This window comes from Marmota monax, unplaced genomic scaffold (assembly GCF_021218885.2).
Source record: "Marmota monax isolate L192 unplaced genomic scaffold, Marmota_monax_Labrador192_F-V1.1 WCK01_AAM20220418_F8-fsc00102, whole genome shotgun sequence".
In the NCBI taxonomy this organism is placed as follows: Eukaryota; Metazoa; Chordata; class Mammalia; order Rodentia; family Sciuridae; genus Marmota; species Marmota monax.
Genome location: NW_026692494.1, coordinates 32,059 through 54,334, shown reverse-complemented (window position 1 = coordinate 54,334; position 22,276 = coordinate 32,059). Strand labels below are relative to the sequence as shown.

Genomic DNA, 22,276 nt, shown 5'->3' with positions numbered 1-22,276 from the left:
TTTGTGTGGATATTTATGTGTGAATGTTTTCAGTTTTCCTCGGTATATACCAAGGATTTAAATTACTGACTCATATGATAACTATGTGATGAACCCTTTGAGGAACTGAAAATTCTGTTCCAAAATGATTACAACATTTTATATTCCCACTGGTTTGGTCTGAAAGTTCTAATTGTGTGTCCTTGCCAACACATTTTATTGTCTGTCTTTTTGTTTTTTTTAATTGGCTGTGAAGGCGCATCTCACTGTGGGTTTGATTTACATTTTCCTCAGTAATAGTATTGAGTACTTTTTTCCATGAGCTTGTAATCGTTTGGGGAGTATAAGAAATTAAGCATGTCATTTAGAGGAAGAAAAGAGGCATAAATTGAAGTCTAGTGCATTTTCCTCAGGGAATAAAACATCTCCTGAGTTCTGAGGTCAGTGATCCATCAAGGACAAGAGGCTGCTCTGCTGAGGAGTCTCCCCAGGGCCCTGTTCACATCCTTGTTCCTCAGGCTGTAGATGAAGGTTTTCAACATGGGGGTGACCCCAGTGTACATCTCTGAGGCAATCATGGTTCTCTGGGAAGAATGGGTCACAGCAGAACTGAGATAAATCCCAAGGCCTGTTCCATAGATCAAGGTGACCACACAGAGGTGGAACCCACAGGTGGAAAATTCTTTAAACTTGCTCACAGAGGAGGACGTCCTCAATAAGGAGGAGACAATCTGAGAGTAGGAATAGAGGATCCCAGCAACAGGAAATACAACCAGCAGGGCAGTTGAAACATACATAGTGATGATACTGATGAGGGCATCAGAGCTGGCCACCATGAAAAGCTGAGCCACTTCACAGAAGAAATATGGGATTCCAGTGCCCATGGAGAAGGTCAGTTCCTTCAACAGCAGAATATGAATCAGAGAGACCCAGAACATGATGGTCCAAGACATCAGAATCAGGAGGACACAGAGCCAAGGGTTCATGATGACTGTGTATTTCAGTGGGTGACATGGCCACAAAGCAGTCATAGGCAATGATGGTCAGTAGCGTATTATCCATTCCAACAAATATCGTAAAAAATATACTTGAGTGAAGCATTCTAAGTAGGAAATCCCTTTGCTCTGTGTGTGAATGTTCATCAGCATCTGTGGGATTATGGTAGATGTCAAACTGATGTCAGCCAAGGACAGGTTTAAGAGGGAGAAGTCCATGGGGGTGTGGAGGTGGGAGACAGAGCTGACCGCCAGGATGATGAGTAGGCTCCCAAGCACTGTGACCAGGTAAATGGACAGGAACAGTCCAAAGAGGAGGGGCTGCAGGTCTGGATCCTCTGGAATGCCCAGGAGGAAGATCGTGTTAGTATTGTGTGGTTTTTCTGTTTCCATGCAGGTGATGTATGTGCTGGGGAAGGAGGCAAAACATGACCAAAAAATAGCCACCGGGCACCTCTTACAGCATCATCTTGGATGAACATCCTTCACTTCTATTGGATCCTGAAAATGACTATTTCCCTCAGCCACATAGTAGTCCATTTCACTTTTAAATGTATATAGTCATCCACAGTTCTTTAAATGTAGCACAATTTTTTTTCTTTTTTTTGGATCATTGATTCACTTGTTTTAATTCTCATATTTAAATTTATTGATATAAACTAATTTTTATTTGATATTATCATTCCATAATAAAGAGATGTCACCAATTTTTCTTGATTGTCTCCAAACTGTTCATTGTAAAACCTCTAAAATAAAGATTAATTAGATATTTAATATAAGGAACATTTTTTTTCTATGACCAGACACTTCATAGTGATGTGACGGTTAACTGTCAATATTTTATTTTTTTTCCTTTTTAAAAATATAGTTATTGATTTATTGTTTGTAAGGTTTAAAACTGCCACTATTAACTTTAAGAGAACCAACAAATGATAATTATTATTGTTGTTGTTATTGTTATCATCATTATTATAAGTATCCTTTAATATAATTTCTACCATATCATAGCATAGAACTGAGATTTAAAATTGGCTTTTTTAGTCAGATTTCTGCAGTAGAATTTGGGTGCACATATAAATCATGTTTGTGTCCTTGGAAAAGTTATTCAAACTCTCTTATGCAAAGTCTAATTTCTACTCAGTGTTTTTCAAGAATACATGATACCATCATTAGCTATAGTTACCATCCTGTACATTTTATCTCTTGAACTCATTCCTCAAATCTAATTGGAATTTTGTATCCTTTGCTCAACATCCCCTACCTCGCCCCCGAAAAATCCAAAAGTCTTTCTTAGAAGACAAAAATGTCTTTTTTAGAAGACAAAGAAAATTTGAGCGAGCACTTACTTGCATAAAGAAGGGATATGAAAACCCAAGAATGATGAAAACCTGTTGGAAGGAAATGAGCATATAACAATATATTCTAATTATGAAATTCCAACTTTAATTTCATGTATTTCCATGTATTTCAATATGTAGTATTAGTTTTTTTTCACTAATGATTGACCCCATGGGTGCTTAAACACTAAGCTACATCCCCAGTCACTCCCCCCTTTTATTTTTTATTTTGAGACAGGGTCTTGCTAATTTGCTGAGGCTGGTGCCCAACTCACAATCCTCCTGCCTCTGCCTCCCATGTTGCTGGGGTCAGGGGTATGTACCACTATGCGCAGCTGCACTAATAGTTCGTGTAGATGTTTCTATGAATAGTTTCAGTAGAGAAATATTGTTTTAGACACAATAAGATAAATGTTATATTTTAGTAAATGTGGTATACTAAAATTATTATTAACTGTAGCAATTACTATTCATGGAGCACCTTGTAAGTGCAAGGAAACATTCAAGGGCATTGGTTCTCAACCCTGACATAAAAAAGGACCACTGAGGGGCTGGGGATGTGGCTCAAGTGGTAGTGCGCTCGCCTGGCATGCATGTGGCCCGGGTTCGATCTTCAGCACCACATACAAACAAAGAAGTTGTGTCCGCCAAAAAAATAAAAAATAAATATTAAAAAATTTTCTCTCTCTCTGTCTCTCTCTCTCTCTTTAAAAAAAAGACTACTGAAACCTTTAAATGCAGATTCTTATTAAATATATCTTGGTTTCAAGCCAGGAAATCTAGATATTTTAAAACATACACAGGTGACTATACTAATGACACTGAGTAATTTGTCATATATGTGTATATATATATATATATATATATATATATATATGTATATATATATATATATATATATATATATATATATATATAAACAAGGTTTTCTGATTATGAATCATATCATTTTGGGATATATGGATGAACTGCTTCTGACTGTGAAGCCTATGACCAGTTTGTGGCCATCTATCACCTCCTGCAGTACCAGGTCATTATGAGCTCTTGTCTTTGTTAGTTTTTGTGTCTCTTATGTTTATCCTCTTGGAATCCCAGAGGCATGATTTGATATCTTTACACTTTACCTACTGCAAAGATGTGGAAATCACCAATTACTTCTGTGACCCTTCTTGACTCCTTAATCTTACCTGTCTTGAAAACTTCTCTAATAACAAAGTCAAGTATTCCTCCCATCAGTAATTGGTTTTATTTTCCATTGCAGATCCTTTCTCTTACAATGAATTCATTACCCTATCACAGAGCCCTGACCTCAGGTGGGAAGTAAGAAGACTCCTCTGTCAGTTGTTGATTTGGTGGAACTAGCATTGGCCTGTCCTTTGGTTCAGCTCTATCACATTTCCCTAGAAAGTATTTGGTAGCTTTCATAGGCACCTGGTCACCCCAATGCTGAATCCCTTCATTTACAGCCTGAGGAAGAAAGAAGTTACATGCTCCCCAGGCAGGTTCAGTCAAGTTGCAGTATTGGTGGCATTGAACTCTAAGGTATGTTTGAAAATGCAACAAAGTTAAACATGCAGTTCTTCCAGTCCTGCCTGTTCAGTAACATTATTTTTCTAGTTTAATGTCATTAATTTGTTGAACCCTGATGCTAAGAAAAGATTACCGACTCCAATTTTAAATCAAATTAAAGCAAGCTTGTATTTGTATACACAAAGAGAGCTAATCAGCAACTGTCTCCCCTAACATAGGCTAGAGACCAGCACCCCAGCTTTCCAGGAACAAGGTTTTATAGCACAAAATTTGCAAAGGGGGGTGTCTTGAGAACTTATAGATAACAGGATTTTGACAAGCATAATACAAGGGCTGATAGTAGGTTAATGATCTATATGGCTTAACATTTTAAGGTAGGGAATAAATTTAGATTACAACATCAGAATTTATGAGGTGCTACTGAGGTTTTAAAGAGGGTTGTTGTCTGGTCAGGAAAATCCAAGCATAGGTGAGTTAAGAGCACAGGCAGGAATTCCAACAAGTTTACAAATTGTAGTAATTTATAGCACAACAGAAATTAACTTTTCATGACTTTGTGATGAGATGACTCCCAATATTGAGATGGAATTAGGCTGGGTTCATTGCATTTCTCATTAGGTTCATGGTAGAATGGTGGTAGCCAGTGTTGGGGAAAGAGGAATGAAAGTTTTTTAAAAAGTGTAAAATATTTTATTTTGGGAAGATGTTAAAATTCAGGAGATGGATGATGGAGAAAGTTGTAGGATGGGGTGAAAGTAATTAATAATACTGAGCTCTGAACTTGACAAGGGTAAAAAATGTAAACTGTTTGAAATTTAATATTCATGATAATGAAATAGAAATAAAAGCAAATAAATCTTTAGAAAAAATAAATGAAAGGGGCTAGGGATGTGGCTCAAGTGGTAGCGCGCTCACCTGGCATGTGTGGGGCACTGGATTCGATCCTCAACACCACATAAAAATAAAATAAAGATGCTGTGTCCACCAAAAACTAAAAAATAAATATTAAAAAATTCTCTCTCTCTCTCTCTCTCTCTCTCTCTCAAAACAAAATAAATGAAACAGTTTAATTATACACATGAGCTTCCTCTTCAAGAGAAGATGAGCTGAAATACATTTGTGTACATTTGTTTTGCCCTTCTCTTCTTCTTCCATTAATATTATGAACTCCTTAGGGATTGAAAACCTTAGAAATTTCACTAATTATGAGCTCTGTGCATTGAGCCTCCACGGTCATATAATCAATAATCAGCCAGTGCCTCCAGCCCCTCAGTGATGCTTCAGATCCAGTGGGTTCCATACCAGTGTCTCCTCCTCCATGGCTGTCTGCATGAGGGCACTCCTATCTAAGATTCCCTTAATATCAATCCTGGGGATGGAGCTGGTGCTCACTGAGCCCCAGGCACTGGGGAGACATTAGATGTGCGCTAATTGGCCATGACCCAGCAGAGATGCAGCAGAAACCAGTAAGTGCTAAGATAGACCCCGATGGAGAAAGGTTCATGAGAAACTTGTCTTCTCATCAAGACAAACACAAGTTTGGGTTGCCAGATGGGAGGACATCAATGTGTAAATTTCAGCTAGGAGGACTGTGAGTTCATACACCTGGATGTTTGAGGGTCCTGTAAAACTCACTCAATGTCTTGATGTCCTCCCCTATTGTTTTTTTTCTTCCCATAAACTCTTATCCATGATAGCAGGAAATGCATCCCTTAAAACAATTTCCTAAGTACCTCAAAATGCTTATGAAAGTGATGCAGAAGGTGGGCAGGAGGAAGCTGGTAACTGTAACACTATGCACTATGAAGGATTATGCAGAGCTTCCTGATGCTGGCTGCATAATTTTGTTTTCCATGTAGATTGTTGGAATTCATCTACATGATCTTTGTAGAGACATCAGTGCCACATTGTTTTATTGGAATCAAATGGAAATAATAATCCCAATTCAATATCAAATTTCTTCATTAGTTATCTGGGAAGGATTATTATTAGATATGACCTCAGGGATATTTTTAATGTTCAACATTAGCACAGAGTAGATGCATACTACAATGACTGATTTTTTGTTGGGGTGATACATGTACCTGAGTTATAGTAATATAATTGAACAGGCATCAATTGTGGAAGCCAAAGAATTATCCCCCACCCATATATTCGATTGCAATTCTCACTGTGTAAAATGGAGACAGGTACAAGAATTTTTGGATTTCCTACTAACAAACCTACCGTGACCTTCCTTCAGGTCATGCTCTGCATCAGGTAAAGCATTAGAAATGGAAATATGTACTTCACAGAGAAACTTAAAGGTACAACTTGATGTCAAGTAGTACACTTCCAGGGGTAAGAGGTATTGTGTTCTGCACTATGATCATGAACTTTAGGTACTTTTGAGGTCTGTTAAGAAAATCTTTTATAGATTTTTAACAAATATATTCTGACATGGAAACATGCATAGCAGCAAAACTGTCTGCTGATCCATTCATGACCGTAGCCGCCTTTGGGTGAGAGCTGGCGGGAGAGTGGAATCATGCAGAGACACCAACAGGGGAAATTTCACAGGTGATAGCTCAAATCTTGATGAACTTTTAGTAGTATAAATAATATGACTAAGTGTTTATATTTTCAAATTGATGGTTTTATTCACAGAAACAACAGATGATGTCATTGCACGATTTCTATAAGCCAGGATATGTTCTAAGACAGCAGTTCTCAACCCTGATTTAAGAAATGACCACCAAGAACTTCACAGGGAGAGATTCTGATGAAATTGGTTTTGGTGTGATGCCAGGATATTTAAGTATTTTAAAATTCACATAGGTAAATATACCAATACATGAGATGGAGAAACACGAATTAAGAAATTTAATAATTAAAAAAATTTACACTACCTCTGTGAGCTAGATAATTGCTATTCCTATTTTCCATATGACATATTGGCCAATGTGTATTTATAATAGTTTCTGTACTTTTTCCTTTTATCCCAGCTAAAACATCATGAAACCTGACAAAGTAATTAACCTGAGTTTCCTTCATGTAGGTGAAAGAAAAAATTTTGACCCATGTGTCAAAGAGATAGATATGAAGATGTATGTTGTTAAAAAAATGGTTGGGACTGAAACCTCAGCTTTGGGGGACAAGTTTGGTGCTAAAGTTCTCAACTTAAATGAGAGGACTTATGATCAGAAAAACAGTGAAACACAGTAGATGTCACTAAATATTATTATATCAACCAACAATGCAGAGTTATTTTCTTCACCAGATAGTTATTGGGTTGATACCAAAAAACTATCTAAAATTTAAAAAAATTCAAAATATTATACATATATGAATATATATATGAACATACATATATGAAAATATATACGAACATATATATGAATATACATATATGAAAACATATGAACATAGACATATTAACATACATATATGAAAAAAAAATATATATATATAGTGTTTATATATAGTGTGTGGGGTGTGTGTGTGGGTATGTGTGTGTGTGTTGCTGGGGATTGAACCCAGGACCTTGTGCATGCAAGGCAGGCACTCTACCAACTGAGTTATATCCCCAGCCTAATTTATATTTTCATTAGTGCATTATAGTTTTATGTAATTGTGGGTTCATTTGACATATTCATGAATACTTATAGTTTTCTCCATTTCAATCTCAAGTAGAATCCCCTTCCCTTACTGCTCCCCTTCCCTGAACCCCTTCCTCTACTGTTCTTTCTTCTATTTATTTATTTTTAATTGTCCCTTTTTATATATACATAAATTGGAATTCACTGTGGTACATTCATATATGTACCTAGCATTATTTGGTCAGTTTCTGCAGGACATCTCTTTCCCATCCCTCCCCCCTTCCCTCAATACTCTTTCTCTACTCCACTGATCTCCCTTTAATTTTCCTAGAGTTCCTATTTTTTTGGTCTATCTTCTGCATATGAGAGAAAACATTCAGCCTTAGACTTTTTGTATCTGGTTTATTTTGTTTAGCATGATGTTCCCTAGTTGCATTCACTGACCAGCAAATGCCATGGTTCCTTTGTTCTTCAGGACTGAGTAAAACTCCACCATGTACACATACCACATTTTCTTTATCCATTCATCTGTGGAACCAGGGCTGGTTCCATTACTTGGCTATTGTGAGTTGCACTGCTGTAAACATTAATGTGCCTGTGTCACTATAGTGTGATGATTTTAGTTCTTTTAGATAAATAGGCGTGGGATAGTGGGGTCATATAGTAGTTCCATTCCTATTTTTGAGTAACTTCTACACTGCTTTCCAGAATGGTTCTACTAAGTTGCAGTCCCACCAGAAATGTATGTATGCACCTTTCCCCCACATCCTCACCAGAACTTATTTTTATTTGAATTCTTTTTGTTGTTGTTATTTGGATTCTTGATGATAGTCATTCCAACTTGAGTGAGATGAAATCTCAATGTAGTTTTGACTTACATTTCTATGATCTATGATCGCTAGAGATGTTGAATATTTTTTTCACATATTTATTGGCAATTTGTATTTCTTCTTTTTAGTAACACTTTTTCTTTCATTGACCTATTTATTAGTTGAATTTTTGTTTTGTTTTTTTAATTATTTATTCTGATTTGTTATACAAGATGGCAGAATGCAATTCATTTCATATTACACATACAGAGCATAATTTTTTAAGTAATTGATTGTACAAAAAGTATTTTCATACCATTCGTGTCTATATATATATATATATATATATATATATATATATATATATATGTACTTTGGGTAATGATGTCTAGCTCATTCTACCATCATTCCTACCCCCATCTCCCTCCCTTCCCCTCCCTCCCCTTTGTCCTAGCTAAAGTTCCTCCATTCCTCCCATGCACTCCCAACATTGCCATTATGAGTGACATCCTCATATCAAAGAAGACATTCAGCCTTTGGTTTTTTGGGATTGGCTGGCTTCACTTAGCATTATATTCTTCAACTTCATCCATTTACCTGCAAATGCCATGATTTTATTCTCTTCTAATGCTGAGTAATGTTCCATTGCATATATATACCGAAGTTTCCCTATCCATTCATCTACTGAAGGGCATCTGGGTTGGTCCCACAATTTAGCTATTGTGAATTACCCTCACTTAAAAAAAAAAGGAATCTGAGTTACCATAGGGATGGTAAGTAGCCTTTCAAAGGTGGCATAGTATGGCAGAGGGCTGTATCAGTTCAGCTCCTGAATTTGTTCTTTAAACTATTATACTCTATCTTTCACCACATTTTAGGTTCTATAAATGGAAGATTTACATGATTACTAGTGAAGTTTACTTCATGACATATATTGTAGCACCCCCAAATGATAAAGATACTGTTTATATTTACGTGACATTTGATCTAACAAAATTCTCTCTCTCTACTTATTCCTCCTCAACATATACACCCACACATACGCTCACACATGAGATCTTGAAACCTATTCTTTATATTGTTTATGGCTCATGTAACAGATAATCTCTGGGATATTACTTGATGAGAATGACATAAATGCCATACGTACAGAAAAATAGGAACATCTCTTTTTATATTCAGGACATTATATCGCTTCACTTTTCTCTGCCTCCCTGGAATTTAATTAGAATAATAACATTGAGCTCTCATAGTTTGTGATGTAATGATGATAGCAAAATATAACAGCACAAGGTTAATCCTTTCTATCCACAATGCTTCCTTATATGCACATTTATCTGAAAGCTAATGATGCCAGTCATATCAATAAAGGGCAATGAGCTCATTGCAGAATCTGTGGGACTGGTTGATTGTACAGCAGTGTTTCAAGTATGAGCACAGGAAGCTGCCTTCACTATGGTCATTGGTTACCATGGTTTTTGTGTCTGAAGGTAGAGCTGTTGCAGGGGAAATGCTTCTGAGTCCAAACCCTTACTCCTAAGGCGAGATGTTGAATGGGAGCAATATTCTAGATAAATTCTCATAATGTGAATAAAGGTATTTTGTTTTTTCTTCAACCTCTGGGAATTATATGGGTAACTTTAAATCATCTTCCACTCTCTGTGTAATACGCTTCTTGCTCCTCATAAAACATGGATAAGCAGGAAGTAGGTAGCATTGGGCTTTTTTTTAATATGTGAAATCTAAACCTTAACATAATTATTGAGAACTTTTTCTAATAAAACTTATAGGGATATACACATTAATTATTATGTCAATTATATAATAAACCTGTCTTTTAGATATTAATAGAACTGAAATACATAAGGAAAAATTAAAGATTGTAGGTAGTCGTCAACTCACCAATATGTTACTTGCCAGGTTTATATATAAATGAGTCATTTAGGGATGCTTAGAGCAATTTTCTAGTGAAAATAACAGTCACACTGATTTCTTTTTTATTTTCACTCTGTGAAAACATATTTAGTTCTTTGCATTCTTGAATTATGTTGTGATTTTTCTAGTTCCTAGAATCAGGAATTCTTTGCCTTTGTTATAACAGTAGAAGAAACTAGAAGAAATTTTCACAAGAAATTTCAAATGCTGCATACCTTTTACTGCACATTCCTCAATTAACTGGTCTCCTTGCCTCTTTTAGGCTTCTGAGCTGTCTCAAATCTCCACCCATGGCTTCACACTTGGTTGAGCCCTTAATTTCACAAATATTCTACTTCCAACTTACCTGTGCATTCTTTTTGTTACTAAATCAAAAATAAACTAAGTTATATAATTAATTCCAAGAATGTATCTGAAATTTTCCACAAAAGGGATACTCAATTTTTTAAAAAAGTAGATGATTGCCATGCTGATTTTTTAATTACTAACACAATAATATTTAAAAACCTCTATACCTATTATAAGTGTACATTTCTTATGCATATTGCTTTTATCACAGCAATAAATTAAAACAATAAAATATTTCTAAATCCAATACAAAGCTAGAACATTCAAATACATCAATGTTAGGTAATGAATTATCTGTGGCTGAAACTAAATGATGCTAGGTTTAGTAGTAGAAAGATGTATTGATATATTTTATGTTTTACTTGTTACCTTGATTTTTTTTTAATTTTTTATTGTTGGTTATTCAAAACATTACATAGTTCTTGATATATCATATTTCACCCTTTGATTCAAGTGGGTTATGAGCTCCCATTTTTACCCCATATACAGATTGCAGAATCACATCAGTTACCCATCCATTGATTTACATATTGCCATACTAGTGTCTGTTGTGTTCTGCTGCCTTTCCTATCCTCTACTATCCCCCCTCCCCTCCCCTCCCCTCCCCTCTTCTCTCTCTGCCCCCTCTACTGTCATTCATTTGTCCCCCTTGTATTATTTTTCCCTTTCCCCTCACTTCCTCTTGTATGTACTTTTTGTATAACCCTGAGGGTCTCCTTCCATTTCCATGCAATTTCCCTTCTCTCTCCCTTTCCCTCCCACCTCTCATCCCTGTTTAATGTTAATCTTCTTCTCATGCTCTTCGACCCTACTGTGTTCTTAGTTACTCTCCTTATATCAAAGAAGACATTTGGCATTTGTTTTTTAGGGATTGGCTAGCTTCACTTAGCATAATCTGCTCTAATGCCATCCATTTCCCTGCAAATTCTATGATTTTGTCATTTTTTAATGCAGAGTAATACTCCATTGTGTATGAATGCCACATTTTTTTTATCCATTCGTCTATTGAAGGGCATCTAGGTTGGTTCCACAGTCTTGCTATTGTGAATTGTGCTGCTATGAACATCGATGTAGCAGTGTCCCTGTAGCATGATCTTTTTAGGTCTTTAGGGAATAGACCGAAAAGAGGAATAGCTGGGTCAAATGGTGGCTCCATTCCCAGCTTTCCAAGAAATCTCCATACTGCTTTCCAAATTGGTCCCACCAATTTGCAGTCCCACCAGCAGTGTACAAGTGTACCCTTTTCCCCACATCCTCGCCAGCACTTGTTGTTGTTTGACTTCATAATGGCTGCCAATCTTACTGGAGTGAGATCGTATCTTAGGGTAGTTTTGATTTGCATTTCTCTGACTGCTAGAGATGGTGAGCATTTTTTCATGTACTTGTTGATTGACTGTATGTCCTCCTCTGAGAAGTGTCTGTTCAGGTCCTTGGCCCATTTGTTGATTGGGTTGTTTGTTCTCTTATTTTCTAATTTTTTGAGTTCTTTGTATACTCTGGATATTAGGGCTCTATCTGAAGTGTGAGGAGTAAAGATTTGTTCCCAGGATGTAGGCTCCCTATTTACCTCTCTTATTGTTTCTTTTGCTGAGAAAAAACTTTTTAGTTTGAGTAAGTCCCATTTGTTGATTCTAGTTATTAACTTTTGTGCTATGGGTGTCCTATTGATGAATTTGGAGCCCGACCCAACAGTATGTAGATCGTAGCCAATTTTTTCTTCTATCAGACGCCGTGTCTCTGATTTGATATCAAGCTCCTTGATCCATTTTGAATTAACTTTTGTGCATGGCGAGAGAAAGGGATTCAGTTTCATTTTGTTGCATATGGATTTCCAGTTTTCCCAGCACCATTTGTTGAAGATGCTATCCTTCCTCCATCGCATGCCCCTTTATCAAATATAAGATAGTTGTACTTTTGTGGATTGGTTTCTGTGTCCTCTATTCTGTACCATTGGTCCACCCGCCTGTTTTCGTACCAGTACCATGCTGTTTTTGTTACTATTGCTCTGTAGTATCGTTTGAAGTCTGGTATCGCTATACCGCCTGATTCACACTTCCTGCTTAGCATTGTTTTTGCTATTCTGGGTCTTTAATTTTTCCATATGAATTTCATGATTGCTTTCTCTATTTCTACAAGAAATGCCGTTGGGATTTTGATTGGCATTGCATTAAACCTATAGAGAACTTTTGGTAATATCGCCATTTTGATGATGTTAGTTCTGCCTATCCATGAACAGGGTATATTTTTCCATCTTCTAAGATCTTCTTCTATTTCTCTCTTTAGGGTTCTGTAGTTTTCATTGTATAAGTCTTTCACCTCTTTTGTTAGGTTGATTCCCAAGTATTTTTTTTTTTTGAAGATATTGTGAATGGAGTGGTTGTCCTCATTTCCATTTCAGAGGATTTGTCGCTGATATACAGGAATGCCTTTGATTTATGCGTGTTGATTTTATATCCTGCCACTTTGCTGAATTCATTTATTAGCTCCAATAGTTTCTTTGTAGAGCCTTTTGGGTCTGCTAGGTATAGAATCATGTCATCAGCAAATAGTGATAATTTAAGTTCTTCTTTTCCTATTTTGATGCCTTTAATTTCTTTCGTCTGTGTAATTGCTCTGGCCAGTGTTTCGAGAACTATGTTGAACAGAAGTGGTGAGAGAGGGCATCCCTATCTTGTTCCAGATTTTACAGGGAATGCCTTCAATTTTTCTCCATTCAGAATGATGCTAGCCTGATATATTGCTTTTACAATATTAATTAATTAATATTAATATTAATAATATTAATATTAATAATATTAATTACAATATTGTAAAAGCAATCTATGATTGTAAATAATATTAATTACAATCATAGATTGCTTTTACAATATTGAGGTATGTTCCTGTTATCCCTAGTTTTTCTAATGTTTTGAACATAAAGGGATGCTGTACTTTGTCGAATGCTTTTTCCGCATCTATCGAGATGATCATATGGTTCTTATTTTTAAGTCTATTGATGTGGTGAATAACATTTATTGATTTCCATATATTGAACCAGCCTTGCATCCCAGGGATGAATCCTACTTGATCATGGTGCACAATTTTTTTGATATGTTTTTGTATCCGATTCGCCAGAATTTTATTGAGGATTTTTGCATCTAGGTTCATTAGAGATATTGGTCTGTAGTTTTCTTTCTTTGAAGTGTCTTTGTCTGGTTTAGGTATCAGGGTGATGTTGGCCTCGTAGAATGAATTTGGAAGTTCTCCCTCTTTTTCTATTTCCTGAAGTAGCTTGAAAAGTATTGGTATTAGTTCCTCTTTAAAGGTTTTGTAAAACTCTGCTGTATACCCATCCGGTCTTGGACTTTTCTTAGTTGGTAGTCTTTTGATGGTTTCTTCTATTTCCTCAATTGATATTGGTCTGTTTAGGTTGTCTATATCTTCCTGACTCAATCTGGGCAGATCATATGACTTAAAAAATTTATCTATGCCTTCACTATCTTCTAATTTATTGGAGTATAAGGATTCAAAATAATTTTTGATTATCTTCTGTATTTCTGAAGTGCCTGTTGTGATATTGCCTTTTTCATCCCGTATGCTAGTAATTTGAGTTCTCTCTCTTCTTCTCTTTGCTAGCATGGCTAAGGGTCTGTCAATTTTGTTTATTTTTTCAAAGAACCAACTTTTAGTTTTGTCAATTTTTTCAATTGTTTCTTTTGTTTCAATTTCATTAATTTCAGCTCTGATTTGAACTATTTCTTGCCTTCTACTTCTTTTGCTGTTGTTTTGCTCTTCTTTTTCAAGGATTTTGAGATGAAGTATGAGATCATTTATTTGTTGGTTTTTTTCTTTTTTTTTAAGGAATGAACTCCACTCAATGAATTTTCCTCTTAGAACTGCTTTCAATGTGTCCCATAGATTCTGATATGTTGTGTCTGTGTTTTCATTTATCTCTAAGAATTTTTTAATTTCCTCCTTGATGTCTTCTATAACCCATTGATCATTCAGTAAACTATTGTTCATTCTCCAAGTTATGTATGCTTTTTCCTTCCTTCTTTTATCATTGATTTTCTGTTTCATTCCATTATGATCAGATAAGATGCATGGTATTATCTCTACTCCTTTATATTGTCTAAGAGTTGCCCTGTGACATAATATGTGATCTATTTTTGAGAAGGATCCATGTGCTGCTGAGAAAAAAGTGTAACTTCTTGATGTTGGGTAGTATATTCTATATATGTCAATTAAGTCTAGGTTATTAATTGTGTTATTGAGTTCTATAGCTTCCTTATTCAACATTTGTTTGGAAGATCTGTCCATCGGTGAGAGAGGTGTGTTGAAGTCTCCCATGATTATTGTATGGTGGTCTATTAGACTCTTGAACTTGAGAAGAGTTTGTTTGATGAACATAGCTGCACCATTGTTAGGGGCATATATATTTATGATTGTTATGTCTTGTTGGTGTATGGTTCCCTTAAGCAGTATGTAGTATCCTTCTTTATCCATTTTGATTAACTTGGGCTTGAAATCTATTTATTTGATATGAGTATGGACACACCTGCTTGTTTCCAAAGTCCATATGAGTGATATGATTTTTCCCAACCTTTCACCTTCAGCCTATGTATGTCTTTTCCTATCAAATGCGTCTCCTGTAGGCAGCATATTGTTGGGTCTTGTTTTGTGATCCATTTTACTAGCCTGTGTCTCTTAATTGGTGAGTTTAAGCCATTAACATTTAGGGTTATTATTGAGATATGGGTTGTTCTTCCAGCCATATTTGTTTATTTATGTTACTAAACATGGTTTGTTTTCCTCTTTGATTATTTTCCCCCCTTTACTGTCCTAACTCCCACTGTTGGTTTTCATTGTTATTTTCCATTTCCTCCTCCTGTAATGTTTTGCCGAGGATGTTTTGAAGAGATGGTTTTCTAGCTGAAAATTCTTTTAACTTTTGTTTATCGTGGAAGGTTTTAATTTCATCTTCCATCCTGAAGCTTAATTTCGCTGGATACACATTCTTGGTTGGAACCCATTTCCTTTCAGTGTTTGAAATATGTTATTCCAGGATCTTCTAGCTTTCAGAGTCTGTGTTGAAAGATCAGCTGTTATCCTGATTGGCTTACCCCTAATTGTAATCTGCTTCCTTTCTCCTGTAGCTTTTATTTTATTTTTTTTTTTTCTGTCACCACATTTATTCAAACTGACATCACATGGCTTCTGTTAAGATACACTGAGAACACAGAATTCCCAAAAACGCATAGATTACAAAGAAACATCAGACAAACTCAAACCAAGGAATATTCCACAAAGAAACCAGTTCATCTTCAAAATGCCATGCTATTAATACACAGAAAGGCTGAAGAACTGCTCCATACTGAAAGAAACTAAAGAACCATGAAGTTTTCAATCCTGAATCAAATCCAGGACCTACAGAGGACATTTTGGGACAATCTGTAAAATCTGAATAAGGTCTGTAGAGTAGATGGTTATATCAGATCAATGTTGATTTCCTAATTTTGATGGTATGTATTGTAAGTATGTAGGAGAGTAACTTAAAATAAAAAGAGTGTTCACCACAACTAGTACACAAAGAACACTTTCTGGTTCTGTGGCATATGTGGATTAGAATATGCAACTTGGATATGATTATCAAATTTCAGTTACCTGTAAGCAATCCATCATGAAAGGATTGAGGACATGGGGTAATGTATTGACACTGAAAATTCAAATTCACTGAGCACAGGGAAAAAAAATGACCAAATGGTGAGTAAAAGAAGCATAGAGCACTGAAATGCGGGATAAAAATCACTCAAAAAAAGCAACTGTCAAATCTGGGCTTGGATTTGGTGATTAATCAATTATAACAAATATTAAGAGGCATAAAGGGAACAGCTAGCCTCATATCTAATGGACTTATCAAAATTGTTATCAGGAGACCATTATTGGCTTCATTAAAAACTAACTCTTAATACTATATAGTAATAGAAAGAAACAAAATAGAGACACATGCTACAACACAGATGAGCCTCAAAAATATCATGGTAAATGAAAGAAGGCAGACACAAAAGACTATATATGGTTCCATTTATATGAAATGTCCAGAAAAAGCAAAACTATAAAGACAGAAATTAGAATAGTGGTGGCCTAAAACTGGGGATGTGAAGAGGAGATTAACTATAAACTATATCGATTTTCTCATGTAATAGTAATAATTATAGCACCTCATAAGGGTTCTTATGAGATGAGTGAATGAGATAATACAGGTAAAGCTTAGAACAATGAGCTGCACTGAGGAAAGGCTCAAGATGTATGCACAGCTTGAGAATCTGGAAAATAAATTTCTTTCCAGGCTTATTTAAAAGTGTATTAAAATATATAAAACTAGAAAGAAATTTATCACAACATGAATACAATAAATTAAAAACACAGAAGAAAGTATAATAAAGATTCAGCAACAAAAAATCCTAGACCTATTCCTTAAGATAAATAGCTTAAAATATTTTGGGAGAACTTTTAAAATACACATACATAAGGAATAAGAGCAAAGGAAAACATACTAAATTATCTTGTAATTCTGGATATTAGGATAAGGATAAGGACAAGGAAATACTGAGACTTGTACCTAGTCTCCTTTCCTTCCTTACATCTTCTTAAGTTGACATTTTGGCATGTAATTTCACAATTACAAGATTTTTCGGTATTTTCTACACATGAAAGTCTTTACTGAAAGACTTAAAAAATATGGAACGCTTCACGAATTTGCGTGTCATCCTTGCGCAGGGGCCATGCTAATCTTCTCTGTATCGTTCCAATTTTAGTATATGTGCTGCCGAAGCGAGCACTCTCTTGTAGCTTTTAAAATTCTCTCCTTATTCTGTATGTTGGGCATCTTCATTATAATGTGTCTAGGTGTGGATCTCTTATGATTTTGCACATTCGGCGTCCTGTAGTCTTCTAGAATTTGGGATTCTGTCTCATTCTTCAAGTCTGGGAAGTTTTCTCGTATTATTTCATTGAATAGATTGCTCATTCCTTTGGTTTGAAACTCTGTCCCTTCCTGTATCCCAATGACTCTTAAATTTGGTCTCTTGATGTTATCCCATATTTCTTGGATGTTCTGCTCATGGTTTCTTAACAGTCTTGCTGAGCTGTCTATGTTCTTTTCAAGTTGAAATACTTTATCTTCATTGTCTGATGTTCTATCTTCTAAGTGTTCTACTCTGCTGGTAGTATTCTCAATTGAGTTTTTAAGTTGGTTTATTGCTTCCTGCATTTCTAGGATTTCTGTTTGTTTGTTTTTTATAACCTCTATCTCCCTGTATAGTTGATCTTTTGCTTCTTGCATTTGTTTATGTAATTCATTGTTGAAGTGATCTTTCATTGTCTGATTTTGCTGTCTGATGTCTTCCTTGAGACTCCAGATCATCTGAAGCACGTATATCCTGAATTCTTTATCTGAAATTCCATCTGCTGCAGCTATTACCTCTTCTAACGTTGAGTTGACCTGCATTGCTTGCGGTCCTTTCTTTCCTTGTCTCTTCATACTGTTCACGTTTCTTTCTGCTTGGTGAAACTTTGTGCTATTGAATTTTCCCCGTATATATTTATATGGTCTTGTATAGTTGCAAAGTCTCCCTCGCAGGCGCGGGCGGCGGCTCTGACCCCCTCCAATTGGGGCAATGTGCCTACCACGCTGGCAGGCCACTGGGCCTGTTCTGCCGGTCAGTAGCAGGTCCGCCTACCTTGCAGGCGCGGGCGGTGGCTCTGTCCCTCTGCAGGCTGCTAGGCTTGTTCTGTTGGTGGTCGCAGTTCTGCCTACTTTGCAGGCGCAGGCAGCGGCACTGCCCCTCTGCAGGCCTCTGGGGCTGTTCTGCCGGTGGGTCGCAGGCCCACCTACCTTGCAGGAGTGGTTGGCAGCTCTGCCCCTGAGCGGGCCACTGGGTCTTTTCTGTCGGTGGTCACAGTTCTGCCTACCTGGCAGGCGCTGGGGGTGGGGGGCGGCTCTGCTCCTCAGTAGGCCACTGTGCCTGTTCTGTGGGTGGTCACAGTTCCATCTACCTTGCCGGCACGGGGGGAGGGGGCGGCTCTGCCTCTCAGCAGGCCGCTGCTCCTGTTCTGCCAGTGGGCCGCAGGCCCGCCTACCTTGCAGGAGTGGTTGGCAGCTCTGCCCCTGTGCGGGCCACTCGGACTTTTCTGTCGGTGGTCACAGTTTTGCCTACCTTGCATGTGCGGGGGGTGGGGGGTGGCTCTGCTCCTCAGTAGGCTGCTGGGCCTGTTCTGTGGGTGGTCACAGTTCCATCTACCTTGCCAGCATGGGGGGAGGGGGCGGCTCTGAATTTTTGTTTTTGATATTGAATTCTTTTCAGTTCTTTATATATTTTGGATTTCAATCTCCAGTCAGAGCAGTGGCTGGCAAACATTTTGTACCATTCCGTAGGTTCTCCCTTTACTCTTTTAATTATTTACTTGGCTGGGAAGATTTTTTTAAAATGTGCAATCATCCTACTTATTGATTCTTGGTTTTGTTTCTTGAACTGTAGGCGTTTTCTTAAGGAAACTGGTGCCTGCATCAATGTGTTGGAGTGTTTACCCCATGCTTTCTTCTAGCACTCTTGGTATTTCTGGTCTAATTCCTAGGTCTTTGCTCTTCTTTGAGTTAACTTTTGTGCATGAGAGATAGAGCTCTATCTTCATTATCCTACATATGGATATCCAGATTTCCCAGTATCATGTGTTAAAAGCTTATCTTTTCTTCAATGTATGTTTTTGGCAACTTTTAAAGGACATATTGAGCATCAGATGATTGTAACTTTGTCAGTTTGTTTCTGGGTATTCTATTCTATTCCAATGGTCTTTGTGCCTGTTTTGATGCTAATAACATGCTGTTTTTGTTACTACAGATCTGTAGTTTAATTTGAGGTCTTGAATTGTGATGCCTCCAGCATCACTCTTCTTATTCAGTATTACTTTTCCAAAGTACTTCTAACATATCACCATTATTATTGACAAGTGTGGTGTACACCTATACCAGGTATCTAGTCCATGATGTAAGTGATAATGTGCAGTTAAATAAATCATATTTATTTAAATTTGACTCTTTCTAAGCCAAGAATAGAAGTAATATATTGGATGACTTTTAAAAGATAAACAATGCATGACTGAATACTTCCACCCATGAAGGTGGGAAATCATGCAGGTTAGGACCCTTGGAGAAAATTAACCCATAAGAATCTGTCCTGGTTGTGAAGAAACAACTTAATTTAGTTGTTAGATTATGCAGCTCCCTGGTTTTGTTGTAATATATGCATATTCTACTATATTCTGCATCAAAGGAAATTGCACCACTATCTTAGAATATAATAAGATATGTGCTTTTTACTTCCCTTTAATTAAAATATTTTTTTCTTCTTGAAAGACAGAAAAATATTTCTTATGCTTTTTCTTTCTAGAGAAGAGGCTGCATGTTGCTGTGCTTGTAGTCTTGTTATGTCTTGTGTCCTGGTCTTCTAATATTGTTCACTTGAATGTCTCTGAAGTAGGTGGGTTGGCAGGGTGCACTGGAACAATCTTGTGATTTCCCATCTCCGCTGAGGCAGGAGGATAGAAACTTGGAGATCAGCCTGAGTATCTTAGTGATACCCTGTTTTACAATAAAACAAAGTGCTGGGCACACTTCAGGTTAGAGCAATTGCCTAGCATTGAAGAGGCCCTGGGTATCTCTTGGTACTTAGAAAATAAGTACATGTATACAGAAGGAATTGAACAATACAGAAATCAATAATAAATGTTGCAAGAAGATTAGGTTTCTCACAAATGTTAGATATTGATGAATCAAGTCTGAAAAATTCAATCATAAATGTTTGAATTAAAAATATACACAGTAATGGAGCCTGATACTTTATTTCCTTTTTCTCCTACTTTCTTTCCATTTCAAAGGTATCTGACCAATAAAGAGCAACACAATCTAACATGTGTCTCAGAATTCCAGCTCATGGGACTCTCAAATGATCCAGACCTGCAGTCTGTCCTCTTTGGACTATTCCCCTCCATGTACCTGGTCACAGTGCTTGGGAACCTGCTCATCATCCTGGTTGTCAGCTCTGACCCCCACCTCCACACCCCCATGTACTTCTTCCTCTCCAACCTGTCCTTGGCTGACATTGGTTTCATCTCCACCACGGTCCCAAAGATGCTGGTGAACATCCAAACTCACAGCAGAGCCATCTCCTACATGGGCTGCCTGATGCAGATGTCCCTTTTTGCCATTTTTGTCTGTATGGATGACATGCTTCAGACTCTGATGGCCTATGACCTCTTTGTGGCCATCTGTCACCCCTTGCACTACTCAGTCATCATGAGTCCTTGCCTCTGTGGCTTTCTAATTTTGGTGTCTTTTCTGATTAGCCTCTTTGAATCCCAACTGCACAATTTGATTGCATTACAGATTACCTGCTTGAATGGTGTGGAAATTGCAAATTTTTACTGTGATCCCTCTCAGGTCCTCAGTCTTTCCTGTTCTGTCACCTCCACAAATAACATAGTCATGTACTTCGTTGGTGCCATATTTGGCTTTGTTCCCATCTCAGGGATCTTTTTCTTATACTATAAAATTGTTTCCTCTATTTTGAACTTCCCATCTCTGGGTGGGAAATATAAAGCTTTCTCCACCTGTGGGTCTCACCTATCCATTGTTTTCTTATTTTATGGAACAGGCCTTGGAATGTACCTGGGCACTGCTGTGTCTCATTCTTCTATAAAGGGTGCAGTGGCCTCAGTGATGTACACAGCTGTCACTCCCATGCTCAACCCCTTTATCTACAGTCTGAGGAACAGAGATATTAATAACACCCTGAAAAGGCTTTGTAATAGCATATTCTAACCTCATGGTCACTGAAATCCATTTGACATGTAGTTTGGCAAAGCAAATACATAACATCTAGACCTATAAATCCTGCTTTTTGGGTCAGATTATGTTTTGTAATATATTTAATTTTTTATGTTTCATACTGGAATGGTGGTCATCAGTGTTGGGGTATATTGTTGATGAGGAGTTTTGAAAATGCTTATGAAGTGTCAGTTTGGGAAGATGAAGGGTGTTGGGTCAGTGGTGGTACTTAGAACAAAGCAGCCGCACAGGAAAGAAACATCAGTCAGGTGCCCACAGTAATGCCTGTCAATCAGTGGGATCTCTGGACTAATGCCTGTCAATCAGCAGGACCCCCTGGACAATCCTGGAGTTCATCCAACTCCCCTGACCAACTCCAATGGGACAAGGGACCCTAAAAAACACCTTTTCCTGTCCCAAGCCCTTCCCTTCCTGCTGTAAGCCCCATAAAAGTCCAGTCCAGTCTAGCTTCCACGTGGTTTCTCCTCAGATCCTTCTCCTGTCCCCTCTGTGGGTCTAATCAAGTTCCACCCGGGAATGAGTCTCAAATAAAGCCTCTTCCGTGGCCTTTTTAAATCTGCCTCCTTTGGTCGCTGCCTGCCTCGCCTGATTTTAAAAAGAGTTCTGGTGACATTGCATGGTGATATTTTTAGAATAATATGAGTGTAATTGATGTCACTGTGAATGGTCAAAATTGTAATTTTCATGTGTATATTTTGCCACAATTGCAAATGTGAACATAATGGATCTTAAATTTTTTTAAAAAGGAAGAAAACCAGTGACTATTAGGCACCAGTGTGCTCCCAAGTAGAGAAAAACTCCAAAACCTTTTGTGGATGTTCATTTTTCTTTTTCTTTCTCTACTAATGTTAGGAAGTCCTTAAAAATTAGACTGGCTTGT

The 22,276-nt window shown here is 37.1% G+C and overlaps 1 protein-coding gene, 1 non-coding gene and 1 pseudogene across 2 annotated transcripts; 1 reads left to right on the top strand and 2 right to left on the bottom strand.

The window, feature by feature from the left end:
* Positions 1 to 431: 431 nt before the first annotated feature.
* On the bottom strand, positions 432 to 1,367 carry LOC124092244 (olfactory receptor 7D4-like; annotated as a pseudogene).
* A 15,858-nt stretch (positions 1,368 to 17,225) lies between these two features.
* Positions 17,226 to 17,332, bottom strand: LOC124092635 (U6 spliceosomal RNA). The gene has a single exon (XR_006851677.1). It is a non-coding gene; the product is annotated as a U6 spliceosomal RNA (small nuclear RNA).
* Positions 17,333 to 20,373: 3,041 nt separating this feature from the next.
* LOC124092243 (putative gustatory receptor clone PTE01) lies at positions 20,374 to 21,369 on the top strand. The gene has a single exon (XM_046443715.1). It carries the CDS (start codon positions 20,374 to 20,376, stop codon positions 21,367 to 21,369), a length of 996 nt encoding a protein of 331 aa, XP_046299671.1.
* The last annotated feature ends 907 nt before the right edge of the window (positions 21,370 to 22,276 follow it).

Excerpts from the sequence above, each read along its gene's own strand:
- LOC124092243 (XM_046443715.1), top strand. The coding sequence starts at position 20,374 with ATGGAGCCTGATACTTTATTTCCTTTTTCTCCTACTTTCTTTCCATTT.